The sequence below is a fragment of the Otolemur garnettii genome, unplaced genomic scaffold (assembly GCF_000181295.1).
Source record: "Otolemur garnettii isolate 467f Iridium unplaced genomic scaffold, OtoGar3 scaffold00001, whole genome shotgun sequence".
Taxonomy (NCBI): domain Eukaryota; kingdom Metazoa; phylum Chordata; class Mammalia; order Primates; family Galagidae; genus Otolemur; species Otolemur garnettii.
In genome coordinates this window covers 48485890-48505511 of record NW_003852396.1, presented here as the reverse complement: position 1 = coordinate 48505511, position 19622 = coordinate 48485890, and the positions used below count along the sequence as shown (strand labels likewise).

General features: G+C 43.6%; 1 protein-coding gene across 1 annotated transcript in view; it reads right to left on the bottom strand.

Annotated features, from left to right (window-relative positions):
* NAV2 (neuron navigator 2) overlaps positions 1-19622 on the bottom strand; it is a 276592-nt gene that overhangs the window by 238238 nt on the left and 18732 nt on the right. Inside the window, exon 4 of the mRNA XM_023510001.1 lies at positions 5017-5089. Within this exon, the coding sequence (XP_023365769.1) occupies positions 5017-5089 (73 nt within the window). The remainder of the gene's footprint in view (positions 1-5016; positions 5090-19622) is intronic.

Sequence of the window (19622 nt, the reverse complement as noted above, 5' to 3'; positions counted from 1 at the left end):
CAGCACTGAGCTTATCAAGTCAGCAACTGATTTCACTCCAAACACTCATTCTTTTCACCTGAAAGAATCTTCCTGCCTCCGTTTCTCCAATCCACAAGGTTGATAAAAACTAGCCCTTTGCCCCCATCGTATTAGTATTATCTAGATTTCCCTTCATTTTCCTTTTCTGTTTGTTGAGTAATTCATCCTGTGAAACCCAGGGGAAACATCACTGCTTCTGTGAAGTGCACCTTTACCCTGCCTGCCCCAGCAGAGCTCATCTGCCTTTCTTTAGTCACCATTGAGTCGTACCTACTATACTTACCACCAGCACAGCTTTCATTAACTGGAATTAAGGCTAGCTTTATACCACTGACTCGACTCTCACGTACCCCAGTGCCTAGCACCCTGTCTGGCATACAGGACGTGTCCAGCATAAGTTTGCTGACTAAATAGGATAAGCTTTACCCTCTGACGTTTGCTTCTCCATTACAGGAAGATAGGCTTAAGGCCAGATAGCACAAACCCCAGGTGTTCTCAAAAGGGCTGGAGCTAAAGGCCATCCTTCCTCACAGGGGCAGGTTTACAGGTGGTTGTGACAGGTGGCGTGTGTCAGAACGGGTGGGTGGGGGATCCTGAACATCACCCCAGGGCAATGGGAGGGCCAGGCTCTGGCGAGTCTCCAAGAGCAAACAGACACATTCAACCTTCAGGAACATGAAGTGGGTGGATAAACCTAGTCCAGGGAAGTTCCCCCAATCAGCAGCACCTCCACAGTGCTCACTCAGGCCCCAGCCTCTGCCCCAGGCATCCGCCGTCTGTGCCCTGAACAAAGGCTCTCTGTGGCTCTGTAGTAGGCAGGTCTGGGCAGGCCTGAGTTGCTGAAAGGCTTTAAGGACAGGTGCACACACAGTCCTGGGTCCAAACCCAGCTTTAGGCACTGGGTGAAATGCATCTATGGGGCTTTCCAACTGCTAATGTGTTCTTGATCAGAGGAGGGTCCTTAGGGCACTCAATCATCTTCAAAAGGAAGATACGCAGCATTAAATCTACGTTACTTTTTAATGCACTATAATGCTTTTCTAATAGTTATACAGGTGGGTAGAAGGAGAGGCAGTGGTGAGCTATAAACACCAGGCCTCTGAATTGGCAGATGGGGGTACCTCAGCACCGCTGACCTCATGGGCCTTCCTTTTCCCGTGTGTAACTTAATCTCTTCGGGGCCTGTATGATAGGGATAACACTAACACTGACCTCATAAGGTTCCCAGGGGAATTAATTAAGATAAATGTGTACAGCATTCAGCTCCGTGACTGACACGTGGCAGGTTCTCCATAATGGTTTCTATTCCTACAATTTAACAGGATATCAGGTGCAGATATTACCTGTATCCTGAAATTACAAATAAGGCCCAATTTGAGAATGAAAGGCTCTAGGTACCCTTGCTTTTTTTAAGTTCAAGGAGAAGACAAAAGTTGGGGCCAGTTACCCCCTTGGACTGCAACAGTTCACAATCAGTTTCCCCCCTACCCCCCAAAATCAACAGAAGATCTAGATGACAGAATGGCATTTTGGAGGGATAAAGTTTGGTGATCATGGAGACAGGCTATTTCTCTCCTCTCAACAAAGAGCAAGAAGGCAGGTGGGGTCCTGGTACTCCTTCAGTCAAGGGAGCGGCAGCTCTTAGAGCATCACTAAAAGTGGGGGTGCTGGGCCAAGGGAGGGTGGTGGCATTCTAGTTGCAGACAGGATGGCCGCTAAGCAGAGAATGGGCTGCACAGCCTCCCGGCCACCTGAGAGGAGGAAGGAACTGGAGAGAGACTAGAGGTTGGGGGACTGCTGTGAGGTGACAGGAGGCCTTCCAGTTCCACCCACTGCAAGGAGAAAACAGGCCCACACGTTCCTGCTGGACCTATAGTGAAAGGGTCAGCCAGATCTCACAGAAGACTACCAATGTTGCCAGAGTAGCACAGGAACAAGTCCCAGTCGGCAGGGCATGCTGTGACCACCAGCTGCGACAGTGACAGTGATGGCTACCCCAAGACAGCAATTTCAACCTTCTGTGCTGCCCTGATTCTGGGGGCTCAGGGGCAAGAACTGGGGGAGGGGGAGAAGCAAGGAAGAGGAAAAAGGAAAAAGGGGGGGAAAGGAGGGAAGGAGGAAAGGAGGGAAGGGGGAAAAGGAGGAGGGTGGAAAGGAGGAGGGGGAAAGAAGAGGGTGAAAAGGAAGAGAGGGAAAGGGGGAGGAGGGAAAGGAGGGAAGGAGGAAGGGAGGAAGGGCAGGGGGAAGGAGGGAGGAGAAAAGATGAAAGGAAAAGGGGAAAGAAGGAAAGGGGAAAGGAGGAAGGGGAAAGAAGGAAAGGAGAAAAGAGGAAGGGAAGGAAGAAGGGAAGAGGAAGGAGGAAGAGGGAAGAAAGTCAAGCCATCATGCCTCCATCTCCCTTCAAGCTCCAGAAGCCACTTGCACTGGAGGAAACGGGAAAAGAGGTCTTTGAGTAGAGTTTGAGATTGAACTTTTGAAATGAACAAGACCTAGTCAAAAATATGGACATAAAGACCAGGCATAGTGGCTCATGTCTGCCATCCTAGCACTCTGGGAGCCCGAGGAGATGGACTGCTTGAGCTCAGGAATTCCTGAGTAAGAGCAAGACCCCATCTCTACTAAAAATAGAAAAACTAGCCGGCATGATGGCACATGCCTGTAGTCCCAGCTACTCAGGAGTCTGAGGCAAGAGGATTGCTCAAGCTCAAGAGTTAGAGGTTGCTGTGAGCTATGATGCCATGGCACTAGACCCAGTGAGACTCTGTTTTCAAAAAAAAAAAAAAAAAAGACATAAAACTTTGTATAACTCAACAAGACTGAAGAGTTATGGATTTTGGCTAGCTCAGCAGGAATGATAGGTACAAAATGGCCATGTTAAGGCAGTTATTGAAATAGCATAAAACTCCTTCATAGCTACACTCCAGTATCTTGACAACACAACACACAATGTGTTCTTCTATGCTTAGAGACTCCCAGGGTCATCCCAACATTAAGAAGAGGCAGAAGGCTGAGAGTCTGTCTGCTTTCATGGGCCATGACATCTCCTGAAACAATGTTCCAGGTAACAGGGAGTTCTAAACTGAATTTCTTCACTGTTACATGGCATGTCTAGATCTGCTGCCCCAGAAGACACCATGAACATGAGCCCTGGAATCACGCGAGCCTGGGTTCGAATCCTCACTCTGCCAATGTCTAACTACATGCTTCAAGGATGTCACTCGTAACCTTTTTAAGCCAAAACTGCTTCCTCTGTAAAGTGAGGTTATTATAAACTCAAGCTTCAGTTGTGAGAACTGGAGCTGATAAAAATCCTTAAAACCACAGTTGGCATTTATTCACCCAATAAATATTTACTGCATAGATTCTCTATGCCTTAAGGTACAGAGAGGATGGGGCAGATGGGGAAATAAATGACAGAAGGCAGGACAACGAGCAGATTCCTGGGTGGCCAGGGGTCACCTCCAGGCCAGGCAGGATGGAGCAGTCTGAGGCCTTGCTGCCCAGCACAGTTCTATAAAAGTCCCAGCTGGTGCTGTGCAGGGGCTAGGGGGATGGGCACAGGCCTATCCATGGGGTCCAATCACTCCCCCAAACCAGGAGAGTACGTTCTGCCATCTACTGGCCAGCACAGGAACTCTTTATCAGGAAGAAATTATGTGTCTCCAGAATAGGAATTTGCACCTCCCTACTACCACTGAGCCCCCCACCCCCTTGCCCCAGCAATGTGTATTCCACATGTCAGTCAGCCCTGATCTCAACCCCACAGATGACAGCCCACACTCCTAGGTCAGGGGAATCCTCTGGGATTAGGGGTGACCACCCTTCAGCTGCTTCTGAGACCTCTGAAAGCAGTGCAGTGTGCTCATGCCTGTCTGGGGTTGGGCCCAGCACATCAGAGTTCCCAATAACAGTCCCACTCAGAGACACGGCACACCCACAGGCACTAATAGTGGCCCTTAATACTGCCCACACCCAGTACCGGAAGAGATTGCAGCTCAGAAACACAGCCAGGAAGACCAAGCTTTCACCACGGAGCAGAGCAAAGGCAAGGAACAGTCCCACGCTGGGATCTATCACGTTTGCAGACTCACCTGATCCATCAGGCTGTTCTCTTCCTCACTGCTCCCCACCGCCCCACCCCGACCTCCAGAGTCCATGCGAACAGGCATTCTTTCAAAAAGCAAACTTGCTGAGGGAAGATGCTATCATCTGAAGCCCAAACTGCGTTACCTGTTCTGGGAAAACTGGAGGCAGGTGCAGCCTAATGAGCTTGGGAGGTTGCCTGGGCCTACAGCAGCTTTGAGCTGGCAGCTGCTTGTATTTACAAGCAGGAGAGAGAGTGAAAGTTTCCAGGCCGAGATGTTGCCTGAGGAGGCTGAGAATTCGGACCAGCCATCTCCAGACCAATACCGAATGTAATAGTAAAACACCGGCAAATGCTAATGTGCTAATTAGCTGCCACATTTAAGTTAATTAAAAACTAATCAGGATGTAAATATGTAGCATTGCATTAATAAACCACGTGCCTTTCTATTTTTTCAAGAGCAAGAAAAAGTGCCTCTTTATCTAAGAAAAGAGATAAGAATTAAGCATTTTTCCCTGGGAGCTGAGCAGATTAAATACGTTCTGTGGTTAAGTATTCCCTCTCCCACAGAGAAGACCTGACTTGATAATGAACTGAATCACTAGGCAGGTGGTTCAAATCAGCATTGTTTAAGCAAGGCCTTCTCAAATAGGACCAGCTCCCTCTTTATTACTCCCTCAGTGTCTTGCAGACGGGGCTGGTCTGGTTGAATCTGCATTCTTGGAGTCATTCCTTGGGGTGTGAGAAAGCTGGCATCCTCAAGTCTAGGCAAGCATTGAGCTGTCTACGGGAAAACAACCTGAAGAGCCAACCGGCATCCCTTGTCTAAATGATTTTAATATCATCAATAAGTAACAGGTGGGCACTTCTAATAATGAAAACGCAGCTTCACGACAAGCGCTCTGACTCACCTTCTGCAGACAGCCCCTGGATGTTTATTCCCTTAGCTGCCAGGAAATTCAAGCAGGCATCTATGTTTTCAATCTACAGGGAAAAAACAACAATATACACTTAATAAATGTTCAGCCTGCTCCAGACCATGTCTTATTAGGAACAATGCTGTAAAAACAGCCAGTGGATGAACAGACACAGGTTAGGACTCTGCTTTGCCTACACTTGCACAGGAAAAGGTTACCTAATATCCCAACCGCACAGTGCCAAAAGTGAAGGTCTTGGATCGCTCAGGGCTGCCAAAAATAACCAGAGAGAAACTGGAGCTCTCTCGTCTTGATCACTGTCACCAGTACAATCCTGAAGGCTTGAGCAGTTGCCAGAAAAATGGAGATGGGGATGAGGTTAGTGGACCCACCCATCTACCAGCAGCTGGGAGAAGTTTCCAGCCACCAAAGAGCCAGGCAAGCAGACAGGCAAATGTAAAAACAGAGGATGGGGGTTTTAGCAGGAACCTGGGTAGTGTTTACTCACAAAATTCTCTGAATGACAGACATTGCAGATGACCAGAGAGGCCTGCGATCTCCTGAATCACCCTGTCCCTTTTGCTCCCTGTGGCAAGAAGAGACTCACCAGGCAGAACCCAGGTTGGCCAGGGCTAATGCCATGGCCAAGGGCAAGTCAATGTCCAGCCCTCATAGAAAAGAATAATTAGGTCCTTCCCAAGGGTCTAATTTGACTTCAGTTGTCAGGGCTGATTATTTTTTGGTTTAGAGAAAACTGTTCTGGCTTGATTAATGTCAACAGTGACCATAAATAAAAGAAATTGCTTTGACTTGGAACAAGGATCTTTGAATTTAACACAATTTGCATTTCACAAAGGAGACCCTACTCACTCCCTTCCATAACCAGCCCACCCCATGACATCCCAGGCTGTATCAACGTTTTTATGAACTCAAACCGGTATTTAACCCATTGAATTTATTTTGGACCAATACATGATCGTCTTTCACAGTATACATGTGATATTTTCCATCCCCATGGAATTTCCTGATGCTCCTTCATGGCCATAAAGTATGAAGTGTCTGTATTTTAAGCGCTCGCATTTGAGCAGAATCTAGCTCCAAACCAGTCTTCCTGAAGTTTGTGTCCACTTTCCCACTGACATCCAGCATCTTTCTCCTCTACTCCCAGTCTTTGCATCTTCCAAGGGCTTTACATTAATCTATGGGACACCCGGATAAAACGGTATCCACCTTACAGAATCTGCCCAACCCCGGGTTAGAAGTTACTCCAGGCTTACGTTTTTATCACAGGTTCCCATCTCCTTTCTAACTCTAGCCCACCTTCAAGTGTCCTCATCTGGGAGACATTTTCTCCTCTCTAAAAAAAGGGGGTAGAGTGCAATTTCCTGTAAGCTAAATAAATACTGATACTAAGGGTTACGCCTGCCACCATCGCAATCATTCCTTATGTAGACAGATGAGGCTGCTCTGCATCTGTCCTTGCCTCTGTCCTGCCCCAGCAATGACTGACAATGACAACACGGTACTATCACCTTCCAGAGAAGTGAGGAGGAGGAAGAAAAAAAGAAGAGAATGGCTGTGAGCACCTTGTGGATGGTCCTTTAGAGCAGTCTGCTCCTGTTTGCAAGGAAAATAAAAATTATATCTCTAAGTGCTCTGTTACCATACTCTGAAACTCTGCCTGTGAGAAAAAATGTTAACTATCAGCCTCTGAGTCCTGATTTCTACTGTCATCACAGTGGCACTGTACCAAAACTACTCCAAAGAATGTATTGCCCCCAGAAAAGAGACACTAGAATTTAATAGTGATAATATTATAAAATTCCTCTTCTATTCCTCATCATTTCCTACAATCCCATCCTACTTCTTTAATGTAACACATGGCACATGGCTGATAAAGTAAGGTTTGGGCCATTATGTCCCCATGGAAAATAAAGAGAAAAGTTGACCATCCTGAATCTTTGTTATTGCAAAATCAAAAATAGTATACTTGATGTTTACCCTGGGAAGTGTTATGTAGGTGGGTTGATATGGGTAGGTTAAGTTTTTCAGCAATAGCCCAACAGAGTGGCACTAAAGGAAAAAGAAAAGATTCCCACCAACATATTCAAGAACAGTGCTGCTCCACTACAACTCTGTAATTTCTATAAAACTTCCCTCCCAACGAGCACACAGTACATTTGTTGGGCTTATGAAGCCTTCAATGCATACAGCATAATTTAAAGAACAGTAGTATCCTCTTGCGGGGCTAGCCTTGACACATTTCACTTCAGCCATCTGCTGGGCTTTCTTTTAATGTCAAGTTCTATTTGAAGGATGGATAATTGTAAGTAAGTCAACCAAATACTTCCTTTTAAGTCCTAGCATGTTTTTGTAATTTACATCAGGAGTTGTCCACTAGCTAGGGAGGAAGGATGGAAGTGAAGGAATGATTTGTCCATGTCTGGCAACATTTGGGGCTGTCACAATGGGAGGAGGGGTCCTTCTGAACTCTATTCTTTTGATAGTGTTGGTTTTAGCAATTACTTCATGATAGAGAAAGTGAGGTAAGGCGGTCAGATTTTTGACTGAGATTACACAGGTCAATGTCAATAGCAGAGCTGGGGGCAGGGAGCCCAGCAGGTCCTCCTCCCTGTCACAGGAGTTTGCTTTTACATAATCCACCTTTTTAGAGCCCATATTGCCATTTGACGCACATCGGGTTACCATTCATTTCAAGAGGAATCAGACATACAAACAAGGGTAGCAGTAGGCTCTTCCTTCATTAGGTGAATGGTGGAGGCCCAGGGCACCAAGAATGATTACTTCTAACAAGGAGATGAAATACAGGGAGCAAGATCCAGATGGCTAGATTGCTCTCCTAGAAAATGTTAAAAGTAAAAATAAAAACTTGATCATCATTTAAAAGATCATTCATATGCCTATTAAGTGCCTTGAATTCTCCCTCTCTACTGTGAATTCTATGTTCACAGAAGGAGTTCAAAAAGCATTCCTTAAGTCTCAAATCCACTCTTTAATAATGTTCCATTAAGGTTAAAAATCACTCCTGACAAGGCGATGGAGACCCACGCCCTTTCATCTGCACCCCAGGAATTATGCAAGGCTGGGAAGCAGAATAGGGTCAGCTGTGGACTTCAAGCTCCTGGGTTTATTTGGAAGAAGATCAGAAGGGGAGATTTTCTTTGATCCAGGCATCTTGTGATTAAAATTCACCTTAAGGTTTTCTTCCAAACGCTGCACAAGTAAACACTCCATCTCATGTACCGCAGAAACTGCAAACTCCCTCCACATCCTGAGAGGGCAATGTCCCAGGAAGCACCCAGTACTCATCATAGCACAAGCATGTCCCCGTGCGTGGCTCGTGTGTGGCTTGTGTGTGATCCAGACACACAGCAGGAGATGAGGATCCAGTCAAAGCTGGGAGGCACAGTGAAGGAAAACACTCCCAACCAGCAAACTATGTAAATACGATCAAAGTTGTTCATTAACATGTAGCGGCCAATATAAACTACTTTCCAAAATTAGCTGGAAAAATCTGTGTGAAGTCTGACATTCCAGTGTTGCTGAAGGGGGCTGGGGACTGAAAGAAGGCTGTTGTAGTTGTTGCTATAGAAATGGGTCCAAGGGTTCTGGGATCAGGTTGCTGGAATCTGTAGCATTAGCTGGGGTGGGAGGCCCAGAGTGGGACTACCATGTGGCTTGGAGACCCCACAGCAGAGAGGGGGGCAGAGAAACCAGAATCCCCTTGTTTGGGGCCAAATATGGCCTCTACCTATGCAAGTGAGTGAGGCTGTGATTAAGCCTGTCTGCTGGTCTCAGATGGGACCTGCACTCCAAAGTTGAATAGTTTCTCATGTCTCTGCACTTTAGATTTGCAGGGTAACTTCCACCTTTGTCTCCCACATCCATAATAAGTACATTCCACCCAGGATGGCCAGAGTGCTGGAAAATCCAAACAAATGCCAAACAACTGGAAAGAGACTTGAGCGATAGGAACCAAGTGGAAAAGTTCACATTTCAATCATGATTAAGGCTGGACTGGGTCTCATGATAATGTAAAATATGCAAACCTCAGAAGCACTGCTGTATATCTCTTTGGTAGCTTAGAGACTGATCAAATACCATCTGTTGTGGCAGTTGTCATGGTAGCATTTTTCTCTGAATACCAGTGTAGCTGAGTGCAAAGCGCATGAAAATGATTGATGCAAATGAAGACCATCTCTATGGGCACTGCCACTGTCCAGGGGAAGATGATGTTCCGAGCATACCAAGTAAGCAGTGCACTAATTTTTATGAGTTAACAGTTTATCACCAGGTGATCTCCAGCCTGGGAGGAGAAGCAAACAGCTGTTGCATTGAAGTCAGGCATGGTCGCACTCATTTTTATAAATCATGAAATGCCTGAAGGCAATGAGAGCCCCAGACCCTAGAAAAGACAAAGTGAGAACTTGCAAGTTCTGGTGACTTTGAAAGCACAGCGTAGCTTCTTCACAAAACTCATTTGTCAGCTTAAATAACTTCATTCCAGACGTGTATACGACCCTCACCTCTGATATTGCTACTTGCCATGAAAAATGAGAGGGGGGGAGGTCTGATGGAGGGTAAATGGTGGGACCACACCTATGGAGTATATTACAAGGGTACATGTCAAATCTACTAAGTATAGAATATAAATGTCTTAATACAATAATTAAGTAAATGAGGTAAAACCCTATATTAACTAATTTGATCTAAGCATTCCAAATCATCTATAAACTCAGCACATTGTACCCCATAAACGCATTAATGTATACATGATCTATGTGTATATGACTTAATTAAGAAGAAATGAATGTCATTCCAGCACAATTCACAACTGCAAAGATATGGAATCAATTTAAGTGCCCATCAAGTCATGAATGGATTAACAAAATGTAGTGTCTGTATTCCATGGAGCACTATTCAGTCATAAGAAAGGATGAATTTAGGCCATTTGCAACAATTTGGATGGAACTGGAGACCAATACCCTAAGAGAAGTATCCCAGGAATGAAAAAGCAAACACCAGATGTACTCTCTATTAAATTGGAACTAACTTATGAGCACACATGTGCACAGAGGGAAGTGAAACCCGTGGAAATCAAGCAGGGTTGGGAAGGAGATGGAAAATAATCCTGCCTAACAGTACAGTGAACAAACACTATTTGGGTGATGGGTACACTTAAAGCCAGGAATCAAGCATTACAAAGGCAATCCATGTACCCAAAGACATTTGTACTCTCTTAGTATTTTGAAATTTGAAAAATTATCGTCTTTCATTTTAAAAAATTATAAAACATAAAATTGCAAATAAATAAATACCATCTAAAAAGAACTGTCATTCATTCATTTTTCTATGTCTTCACCCATAGACACTCAGCACCTCCTGGGTGTCAGACCGTCTGCTGGTGGTGGGTATATACAGGGAAATGAAACAGACATAATCCCTGACCTTGTAGAATCTACAGTCTAATGGAAAGGAAACAGCATTAAATAAATAACGCACAAATCAGTACAGGCCAACTAGCTGTCATAGTTACAATGAAGGAGAAGAGAGTATTAGAAAAATGTATACTAGAATGAAGACCTAATCTAGCCTCAGGTTGGGGCAGTCAGGCAAGAATTTCTTAAAGAAGAGACGGTAAGTCCACATTTTGTCTGTGTTGTTCACTGATGTAGTTCCAAGCGCCATGAATAGGGAGCAAGCAGTCCATAACAAGTATTCAAGACTATTCATTGACTAAAGAAATGAAGGGAAACCAATGCCAAGGCCTGACCAGTTCTCCAGGCACCAAGAGTAGGGAGAAGATCCTATCAAGGCCAGTTACCAATGCCCAAGGCCTCGATGCAGAATGCAGTCTATGTACCACATTCTAGGAACCAAAGAACATGACTGGAGCACAGTAGAGTAGAGAGAAGGGTGGAGGGAGAAGGACCATACTGCCACTTGAAGGTGTTAACACAGGGAGGAAGGGAGCGCGGGGGTCCTTCCATTTCTTGGGAAACCTTGTCAATGTCTCACTCTGTCCCATTACCATGGCAACAGCAGCCCATCCCACTCCTTCCAGCCTGTAAGCTAGAGCTTGGGCTGCTCTAAACTAGGAAGGTCTCAAACAGCAGCCTCAAGGTATGGCTCTGGTGACTTCCAGGCTGAACATGGAGAAGGGGAGAGGTGGAAAGTGATGTCAACATCTGTGGTCACATGTATTAGAAGTTTCTGCTTCATATCTAAGAGGTCTCTGTGCCCTTCTCATACCCTTTTCTCTGCACCTTTCCAGAGATTAAAAAAAAAAGAAGAAGAAAAAAATACCATGAAATCAAACCAAAAAGCAAAATGTACTTTGGAGACAACATCTGTCTCACAGAGTTGTTTACCTTTTCCTCTACGTTCCTAGGGCCTGTGGCCTTATGCCTTACTGGCCCAGCTTTGATTTTCTTTTGGTCCTCTTATAATAGTGCTGGGGCCTAGCATCCTCACAGGATCACAGGGCTCACAGACACAGTGTGGTCCTGGAGATGCACTGTTCCATAGGACTAAGCCTAAGAGGCCTTATAATTTAACTTTAAAAGGGGACCCCAAAAATGAGAGAAATGCATGGTGACACTTCACATGCTCCCAGATGGGAAGTGCTCGGGAGCATCAGGGCCGGCCTTTCGGTAGGCCACATAGCTCACTTGGCTGATATATCAAGGCCAATTCATCCTGTCATACAAGAGGCGCTCTATGCCCTCTGTCCCACCTTTGGCCACTCCAGCATCAGCGCTCTTGTGGTGGCTCTGAAACGGGAAAGCTTACGAGTGTGGGGATCAGGCTGGATGTGGCTTCTGAGTCCGATGTCAATCTGCTTCCCCTCCTGCTTTGCTGCCTTGCCCAGTCCTTTCCTGTAATTTGGCAATGCTATCCACCATACTGTTTATAATTTTTATAACTTTGGCTTCCCAAGACGTCGTCAAGAATTCCTATTTACAGCACTTTAGAGGAGTCTCTCTCCTTTACAGCAAATGGGTAAGTCCATATGGGTACAAAAAAATTATCGCCAGAGGAGAAAAAATTAAAATCAAGACTCTCAAATTCCACCAGTGACTATCTTTTTCCACTTTGTTTCCAACTGCCTAGAATATTTCATTTTCCCATTATTTTCTGACTTCATTTTTGTTTTCCTTGAAATAAGAGAAAAATCTAGGAGGGGAGTTGTAAAGTTCTAGAAGTCAGTCCTTACTCTGGAGCCTCCCACAACAAACCCTTCCATTGAACTCTCTTCTCTTTCAGAGATGGCAACCACTAGGCGGGGAACAGCTGAACTGGTGATCAGTGATGGGAGAAAGACCCAAGGAAACCTTGGTGTATCTCCAATCTGTATCCCATCCCATGTATATCATTTCTCCTGCTATAATTTCAGAGGAATACTCCTGAACTTCCTTGTACTTCTAAAAGAGATCATCATCCCCAGGTGAAGACTTCGTGTGAGGAGGTGGCACAAACACAAAAGCACAGTGATGAGGGCTAAGGGGTGATATTTAGAAGACATAACACAGGCTTTGAATTCAGACAAATCTGGGCTCAAAATCAGACTCCGCCATTCTGAAATTATGACCTTCAGTAACTTACCTCAGTGGCTTGACCTGTATAATAGGGTTTTATAACCTACCTAACAGGGTGGTGGTTATCATTAGATAAGAGGATGTAGGGATGGTGTTTAATAAGTGTCCCATAACTGGGAGTTGTTGTTACTGTGCTATAATTTGTGATGTGAATGTCCCTGGGCAATAGTTCTAAGGACATGACATTCCAAAGCTATGTGTTTGGGTTGGCCCCTAGTAAAACAAAGAATTAGACAAACATATTTGCCTTCCATTTCCTCCTCTGAGCTTTCATTTCAAGCCCAGCTATCCAGGAATCTGGGCCCTCACCATAACCTGGTGTCATGTCTGTCTCTTACCAACACCTCTCTTTAAAAGGACACAGATAAACTATCTCATACCAAGACAGAGAGATTGTCATTGGCTTCCTTCCCATATTATCTCTTCCCCACACTTATCAGATGACAATATCTGTTGACAGAATACGGACTTTGGCCTCTGCCTGGATTCTGGCTCCCTAACTACTCACAAGACACCAGGAAGATTATTAACTGCTTCAAGCCTCAGGTTTGGTGTCTGTAACATGGAGATGCTGATATCTATCTCACAGCGTTACTGAAAAGATTAAGTGGGTGAATATATGTCAGAGCTTTACAAAGGCTCATTCTTCATACAATTTAATAATGGCAGAATTTTACACATTGGTGGAATTTCCCAAAACTGAAAGATCATTTTGAAGTGTGAGACACTCTGAAATTTGTTAATAGCTGTACAGCCTTTCTACAAATTAGGGCTTTTGTCACTGGCATTCATTTTGGCACCACCAGTATCAGCACTATCTATCCACAAAGCCTTCTGGTCCAAGTCTTCTCTATCAAGTTGCATGAGAAAGCCTTTGGGGCAAATAGTTAAGGAAAGTCAACAGTCTGTTATGGAAAACAGTATGGAGTTTCCTAAAAAAGTTAAAAATGGAACCACCATAAAATTCTGCCAATCCCACTTCTGGGTATATATCCAAAGGAAAGGAAATCAGTACCTCAAAGAGATATCTGCACCCCCAAGTTCACTGAAGTATTATTCACGATAGTCAAAATATGGAAGCAACTCAACTTAGGTGTCGATTAAAGGATGAATGTCGATTAAAGAAGACATGTATATACATACACACACACACACACACAAAATGGAATACCATTCATCCTTAGAAAGGAAGGAAATCATGGCTACAACAAGGCTAAACCTGGAGCACATTATGCTAAGTGAAATAAGCCAGATACGGAAAGACAAATACCACATGATCTCATTTATAAGAAGAACTGAAAAAAGTTGAACTCATAGAAGCAGAGAGTAGAATAGGGGTTATCAGAGGATGGGGGATAGGGAAATGGGGAGATGGTTGTCAAAGGGTATAAACTTCCAGTTATAAGATGAAGAAGAGGATCTATCAGGGGTGGGGATGAATGTGTTAGTTACTTTGTGGAAATCATTATATAATGTATATGTATATCAAATCTATTCAAAAAGTCAAACACAGTAGAAGATCCATAGTTGACCACCTCCTTAAGTTGACCTAATTTTCATAGACCAGACATGTACCAACCACATATACACATCAGTACAGTAGGCCTAGTTCCTTAAGTTGACCTAATTTTCATAGACCAGACATGTACCAACCACGTATACACATCAATACAGTAGGCCTAGTTCCTTATGTCAACCACCTCTGTATGTTGACCAGTTTGTTACAGTCCCTTGGGTGGTTACTTTACAGAGATTCTACTGTAGTTGGGTTTTCTGCAGAAAATTTTGACTTTTCCCACAGCCACAGAAAAGGATACAAACTCCTACTTGAACTTTTAAGTTGAGTTGCTTCCATATCTTGCCTATCATGAATAATGCTTTAGGGGACTCATCCAGTCCCCTAGCCACATGGCTGCCCCTGAACCAATAAGGAAGGGTAGAACTACAGACACCTGTTGGAAAATCACACCCAGTACACCTGCTCGGAACCTGACAGCCTAATTTATTCTTTGAAAAACACCGGTTGAGCATCTACCTCTTTTCCAGTCCTGTTCTATAGGCAAAAAATGCAGGCAGACAAGACAGTGTGGGCTTTCCGCAAGGAGCAGACACCCTCCTGGCCAAGAGTTGACTTTAAGGAAATAATCAGTCTGCTAAGCATACAGTCACAAATGTGTGAAGGGACAACTTAGACGTATCAACTCACCTACTCAAAAGCGTGACCCTGATGCACTATGCTCTTTTGAAAAGGTCTGGTTCTTTTTGTATCTCTGCCACGTTTATATGCTTAAACCCATATACCACCACAAAACCTTCAAGAGGCAGCAGAATATAAATGTGAAATTAAATGAGACAGCAGATCCTTAATATTCAGGAGTATATATGTCCCCAGAGTATAGTAAAGCCTCAGTTTGGGAAAGACCATGACTTTGGGAAAGAACATGTCACTTCACCCACAAAACAAGTATATAGAAAGGAGTATGGTACTGGAATGAACTACAGAGGAAGGCCAAGAGAGAAACTCACCAGCTACGTGAGTTCCCTCATGCCAGCCTGAGCTACTCAATATTGTAGCTCAGCTAATTTGCCACTATCTGCAGCTTACAGTTCTTCTGAGTTGTTCATAAACAGGCAATCCATGGATTTCAACCCTGTAATTCCCTGGGTACCATGTTTCTCGGAAAATAAGACACTGTCTTATATTTATTTTTTCTCAAGAAGACACACTAGGGCTTATTTTCAGGGGATGTCTTATTTTTATTAAGTATAATACAACAATCTACATTTATTCAAATACAGTTAATTCATCTTCTTCTGGAACCTGACAGGGGGAGCTGAACTTGTTGGTGGGGCTGGCACTAGTGATGTGTGAACTCCTTTCCCCTAGCCATTCGAACGTGTGCAATAGGATGCCTGCGACCTCAGTTACCACAAGCACACCCATGCAAGTGCCAATGGCTCAGAGAAAGGAGCTGTGGCAGATAAAAGGTATTCCAGTCTTCCTTACCTCTCCCCCGAAATGCATCACTAGGTCTTATTATCAGGGTAGGCCTTATATTTAACAAATGCATAGAAATCCTGCTAGGGCTTATTTTGGGGGTAGGTCTTATTTTATTTTCAGGGAAAAATGGTATAAATAATATGTGTCCTGACAGCATCCATAAGCAGGAAACAAAACCAAGCAAATCCTTTCAATGCTTTAATCCTCAATCCAGAATCCTGCAAGACTTCAGCTCTCCACTCTGATGATGGCTGCAATGAAGGAGACTATTCCATTATTCTCTGCCTCTATATATCACCCTATAGCATTAATGTCTGGAAAAAATCTAATCCAAAATTATCATTCTGTTTCCACTTCAATTTCAAATTTTGCTTGCAATTAGTGGATGACTATTCTATGCCAAGTATAACACTAGGAGTTTCCACATGCATTACCTCAATCTATTTTTTATTTCAAATCCTGTTTAGAGGTCTGGCTAAAGAGCTGCACCTGAATTATGGACCATTGGCAATTGTTAATATATAACATAAGAGATTTTGTGAGTAATACACAAAATATTTTACAATGAGAAATGATGTGGCCAATAGTTCCAAATTCTAAAAGCTGCGATCAAGGCAAAGAGCCACATGCTGCCCAATTAGAAATTATGAGATTAAGAATAATTAAGAACCACATGAGAGAAAAACCCAATTAAATTCAAGAAGGGGGAGTCAGAGAGGAGGTCTGGTAAGTTCCCCGCCCACCGGGTACAATGCATGGGTATACCACACACTGCCTGGGCGAAGAGCACAACTCCGACTTTGCCTTACATAAACCACATAACCTAATTTTATGTACCCTTATATTAATCCAAAATAAAAAATAAATAAAATTTGTAAAAACAAAAAAGTAAGCATATCATTAATAATTAAAATAATTCTTGGCTCTGCCACAGCCAGAATGTCAGAGGCATGCTCAAAATTCACTGAAGGAGGTAAGCAAACTGGGCAAGGAGGGTCTCTATTACAGGGTATCCTGAGCTTCCTCAGGCTGTAAGGTACCTAATGCACCTGGGAAGAAACAGTGACAATTTTTAACTTGTCATATAACGCTAATCTCTGTTACTATTTACATCCCTTGTCAAGTGTTTGTTTGCATCAAATAGAACTGCCTTTTTTGTAAACCAAGAAATGGTTAAATTATAGGCTATTTCATATGGATCTACCGATTATATCAATGTGTCAGGAAGACACTACCCACTGCCCCAAAGGCTAAATTTAGAGTGCTGGGTGATCATTAAAATAGGGGACTTTATAGTCATTCATAAAGGAAGTGACCAGTGAGTTGTGAAACTCAGAATCAAATCCCTGTAAGACCCTCTCAAAGGAGTCTCTGAAGACTGATTATGCAATGCATACAAAAAAAAAAAAATTCCCCATCCAAACACCCCAGCTAACCCTTAACGGCTTTTTGCTTTGGTTAGGGCAGTGGTTCTCAACCTTCCTAATGCCACGATCCTTTAATACAGTTCCTGTGGGTTGCGACCCACAGGTTGAGAACCACTGGGTTAGGGTCTCCTCTGCACAATTCCCTTAGAGAAGCAGAATAGGGTCTGAGGAATGCTTTAATTCCAAGCTGACTCATCTCAAACCCTCCCATTAAAATAAAGGTTAGCATTCGTAGTCCATGAGGGAATGCAGGATGCATGCTCTTTTCTTCCTGCCTTCCTAGATCTTCAGGGTAAAGTATAAGAGATAAGAGAAATGGGATTCTGGACAGATTCTGCCTCCCTATTCTACTCTACGTAACTGGTTCACGCTAATTAGTGTAACCACGTTCACACTAATGTGGGAAGCCCTCTCACCCATGAAAGCTACCTACATAGGAAAAAGTCAACTCATCTCCAAGGCCATTACCAGGGCCATCATTACCAGGGCCATTACAAAGAGAAGATTTCAATAATGGACAAGAGAATTAAGGATTTAATGACTAGCATTAAGTATAGGGAACTGTGGATTTCCCAGGGCTCCCTGGTCACCTTTGGGCAAGGTACTTACTTTCCCTGAGCCTCAGTTTTCCTTTCAGTAAAGTGATGATGATTATCCTTTCTTGAAAGCTTTAGAAAGGCCTTTCAAGAAACCAACATTTGCACTCTCAAAAGCATGAAGCACTGGGCTAAGTCCTTTCCCCTACATTATTATTTTGGTGAATTTTAATTTTTATCTGCTACTAGATACAGTAGATATTATTTTCATCATTTTTTAGATGGGGAAATGGAAGCACAGAGTGTTGATGTGCCCTCCTAAATCACAGTTATTAAATGGCAGAGTTGGGATGTGAACATGATGGAAAGTGTTTTGTAAGCTGTGAAGGCCCATACAAACATGGAGTATTAATGACTAAACAGCAAGTGCTTTATTAAAACTAAAAAGGAAAAACATGACCACCTTATTCGGCCCATTTCCCTGCCCTCTGCCTTCAGGAGTGTGATAAATAATCAGTTCATACAAAGGAAATCCAATCTATAATCAAGAGGACAAGGGTACTTCACAGAGAGGCAGGAATGACTTCTCAGGAGAATAAATAAAAGTTCTCCTATACTATTTAAAGCTTCAGGAGCAGGAAGAATTCAAACCAATATAAACATTTACAGGCATTACTTACAAATCAAGATCATCCTAAAACTAGAATCTTTCAAATTATCATAAGCCAGTTCTTAGGATTCCTGAGGGAACTTATGATACTTACAAGAATATAACAGTTTGAATGTGTGTGGGGTGGAGGAGGGGAAGACAGGTAACCTGTGAATAAAAGAGCCTGAGTGTGGCTCGGCGCCTATAGCTCAACCGGCTAAGGCGCCAGCCACGTACACCTAAGGTGGCAGGTTTGAATCCTCAGCCCGGACCCGCCAAACAACAATGATGGCTGCAACCAAAAAGTAGCCGGGCGTTGTGGCGGGTGCCTGTGGTCCCAGCTACTTGGGAGGCAGAGGCAGGAGACTCGCTTGAGCCCAGGAGTTGGAGGTTGCTGTGAGCTGTAACGCCATGGCACTCTACGCAGGGGGACAGCTTGAGGCTCTGTCTCAAAAAAAAAAAAAAAAAAGAGCCTGGGTGTAAGGCAACAGGGAATGGTGGAGATTGTGACAAACAGCCCACACCTACCTAAAGGAGGCAGCTTCTCCCAGTTTTAGCCAGTCTTTGCTTGGTGTAGTGCCAATCCATGAAGGATCAATTTTTCAAAAAGTTTTATTAATTTTTATTTAACTGTTGACATAGGTGCAGTTTGTTTTTGTTTTTTTTTAGGTCTTTAAAAGAGACCTCAGCTAACTTTTTGGCCATCATTCTCTACTCTTTGCTTAAGTTGAGTAGCACCCTGGCATTCATCTACTGACCAATTTCCAACATGCAGATGCCTTATAGCTAACTGTGCCCTATAAAGTGCAAATAGGAATTCCTTGTCAAGTTCTATTTCATGGAAAAAAAAATTGTTTTAAGCCAAAAAACACACATACAAAAAAAAAAAGAGAAAAATACACCTTTGGTGCTAGATTGAAACATAAGAATTCTATGAAGACATATGCAAGGAGGTGGATCCAAGCATGAGGCCCAGATGGCTTTTCTATAAGCCACAATCTACATGATTATAAATCACCATCAGATTTCTTGTTCAGCTCAAGATCTGTAGCTATGCTTCCTCCTCCTACCTCTCAGCCTGGGTCATCCTCACATTTGCTAAGTTCTTTAACTGTATTGAGTACCACGTTGCCTCTCACAATGCCTGAATCCCAGGATAGGTGTGATGGGAATTTCTTAATTAAATATCCACAGAGAAATCTCCCAGGTGCTAATGCAGTGTGGGCAGGTGGACAGATGTGACCCCTGCCCTCAAAGAAGTTAATGTCTAGTGGGATTACACACAGTAAAGAACAATGTGCTAAAAGGATTCTCACCCCAAAATTTAAGTGGAGGAAACCAAAAATCACAGAGGTTAAGTGAGCTGGA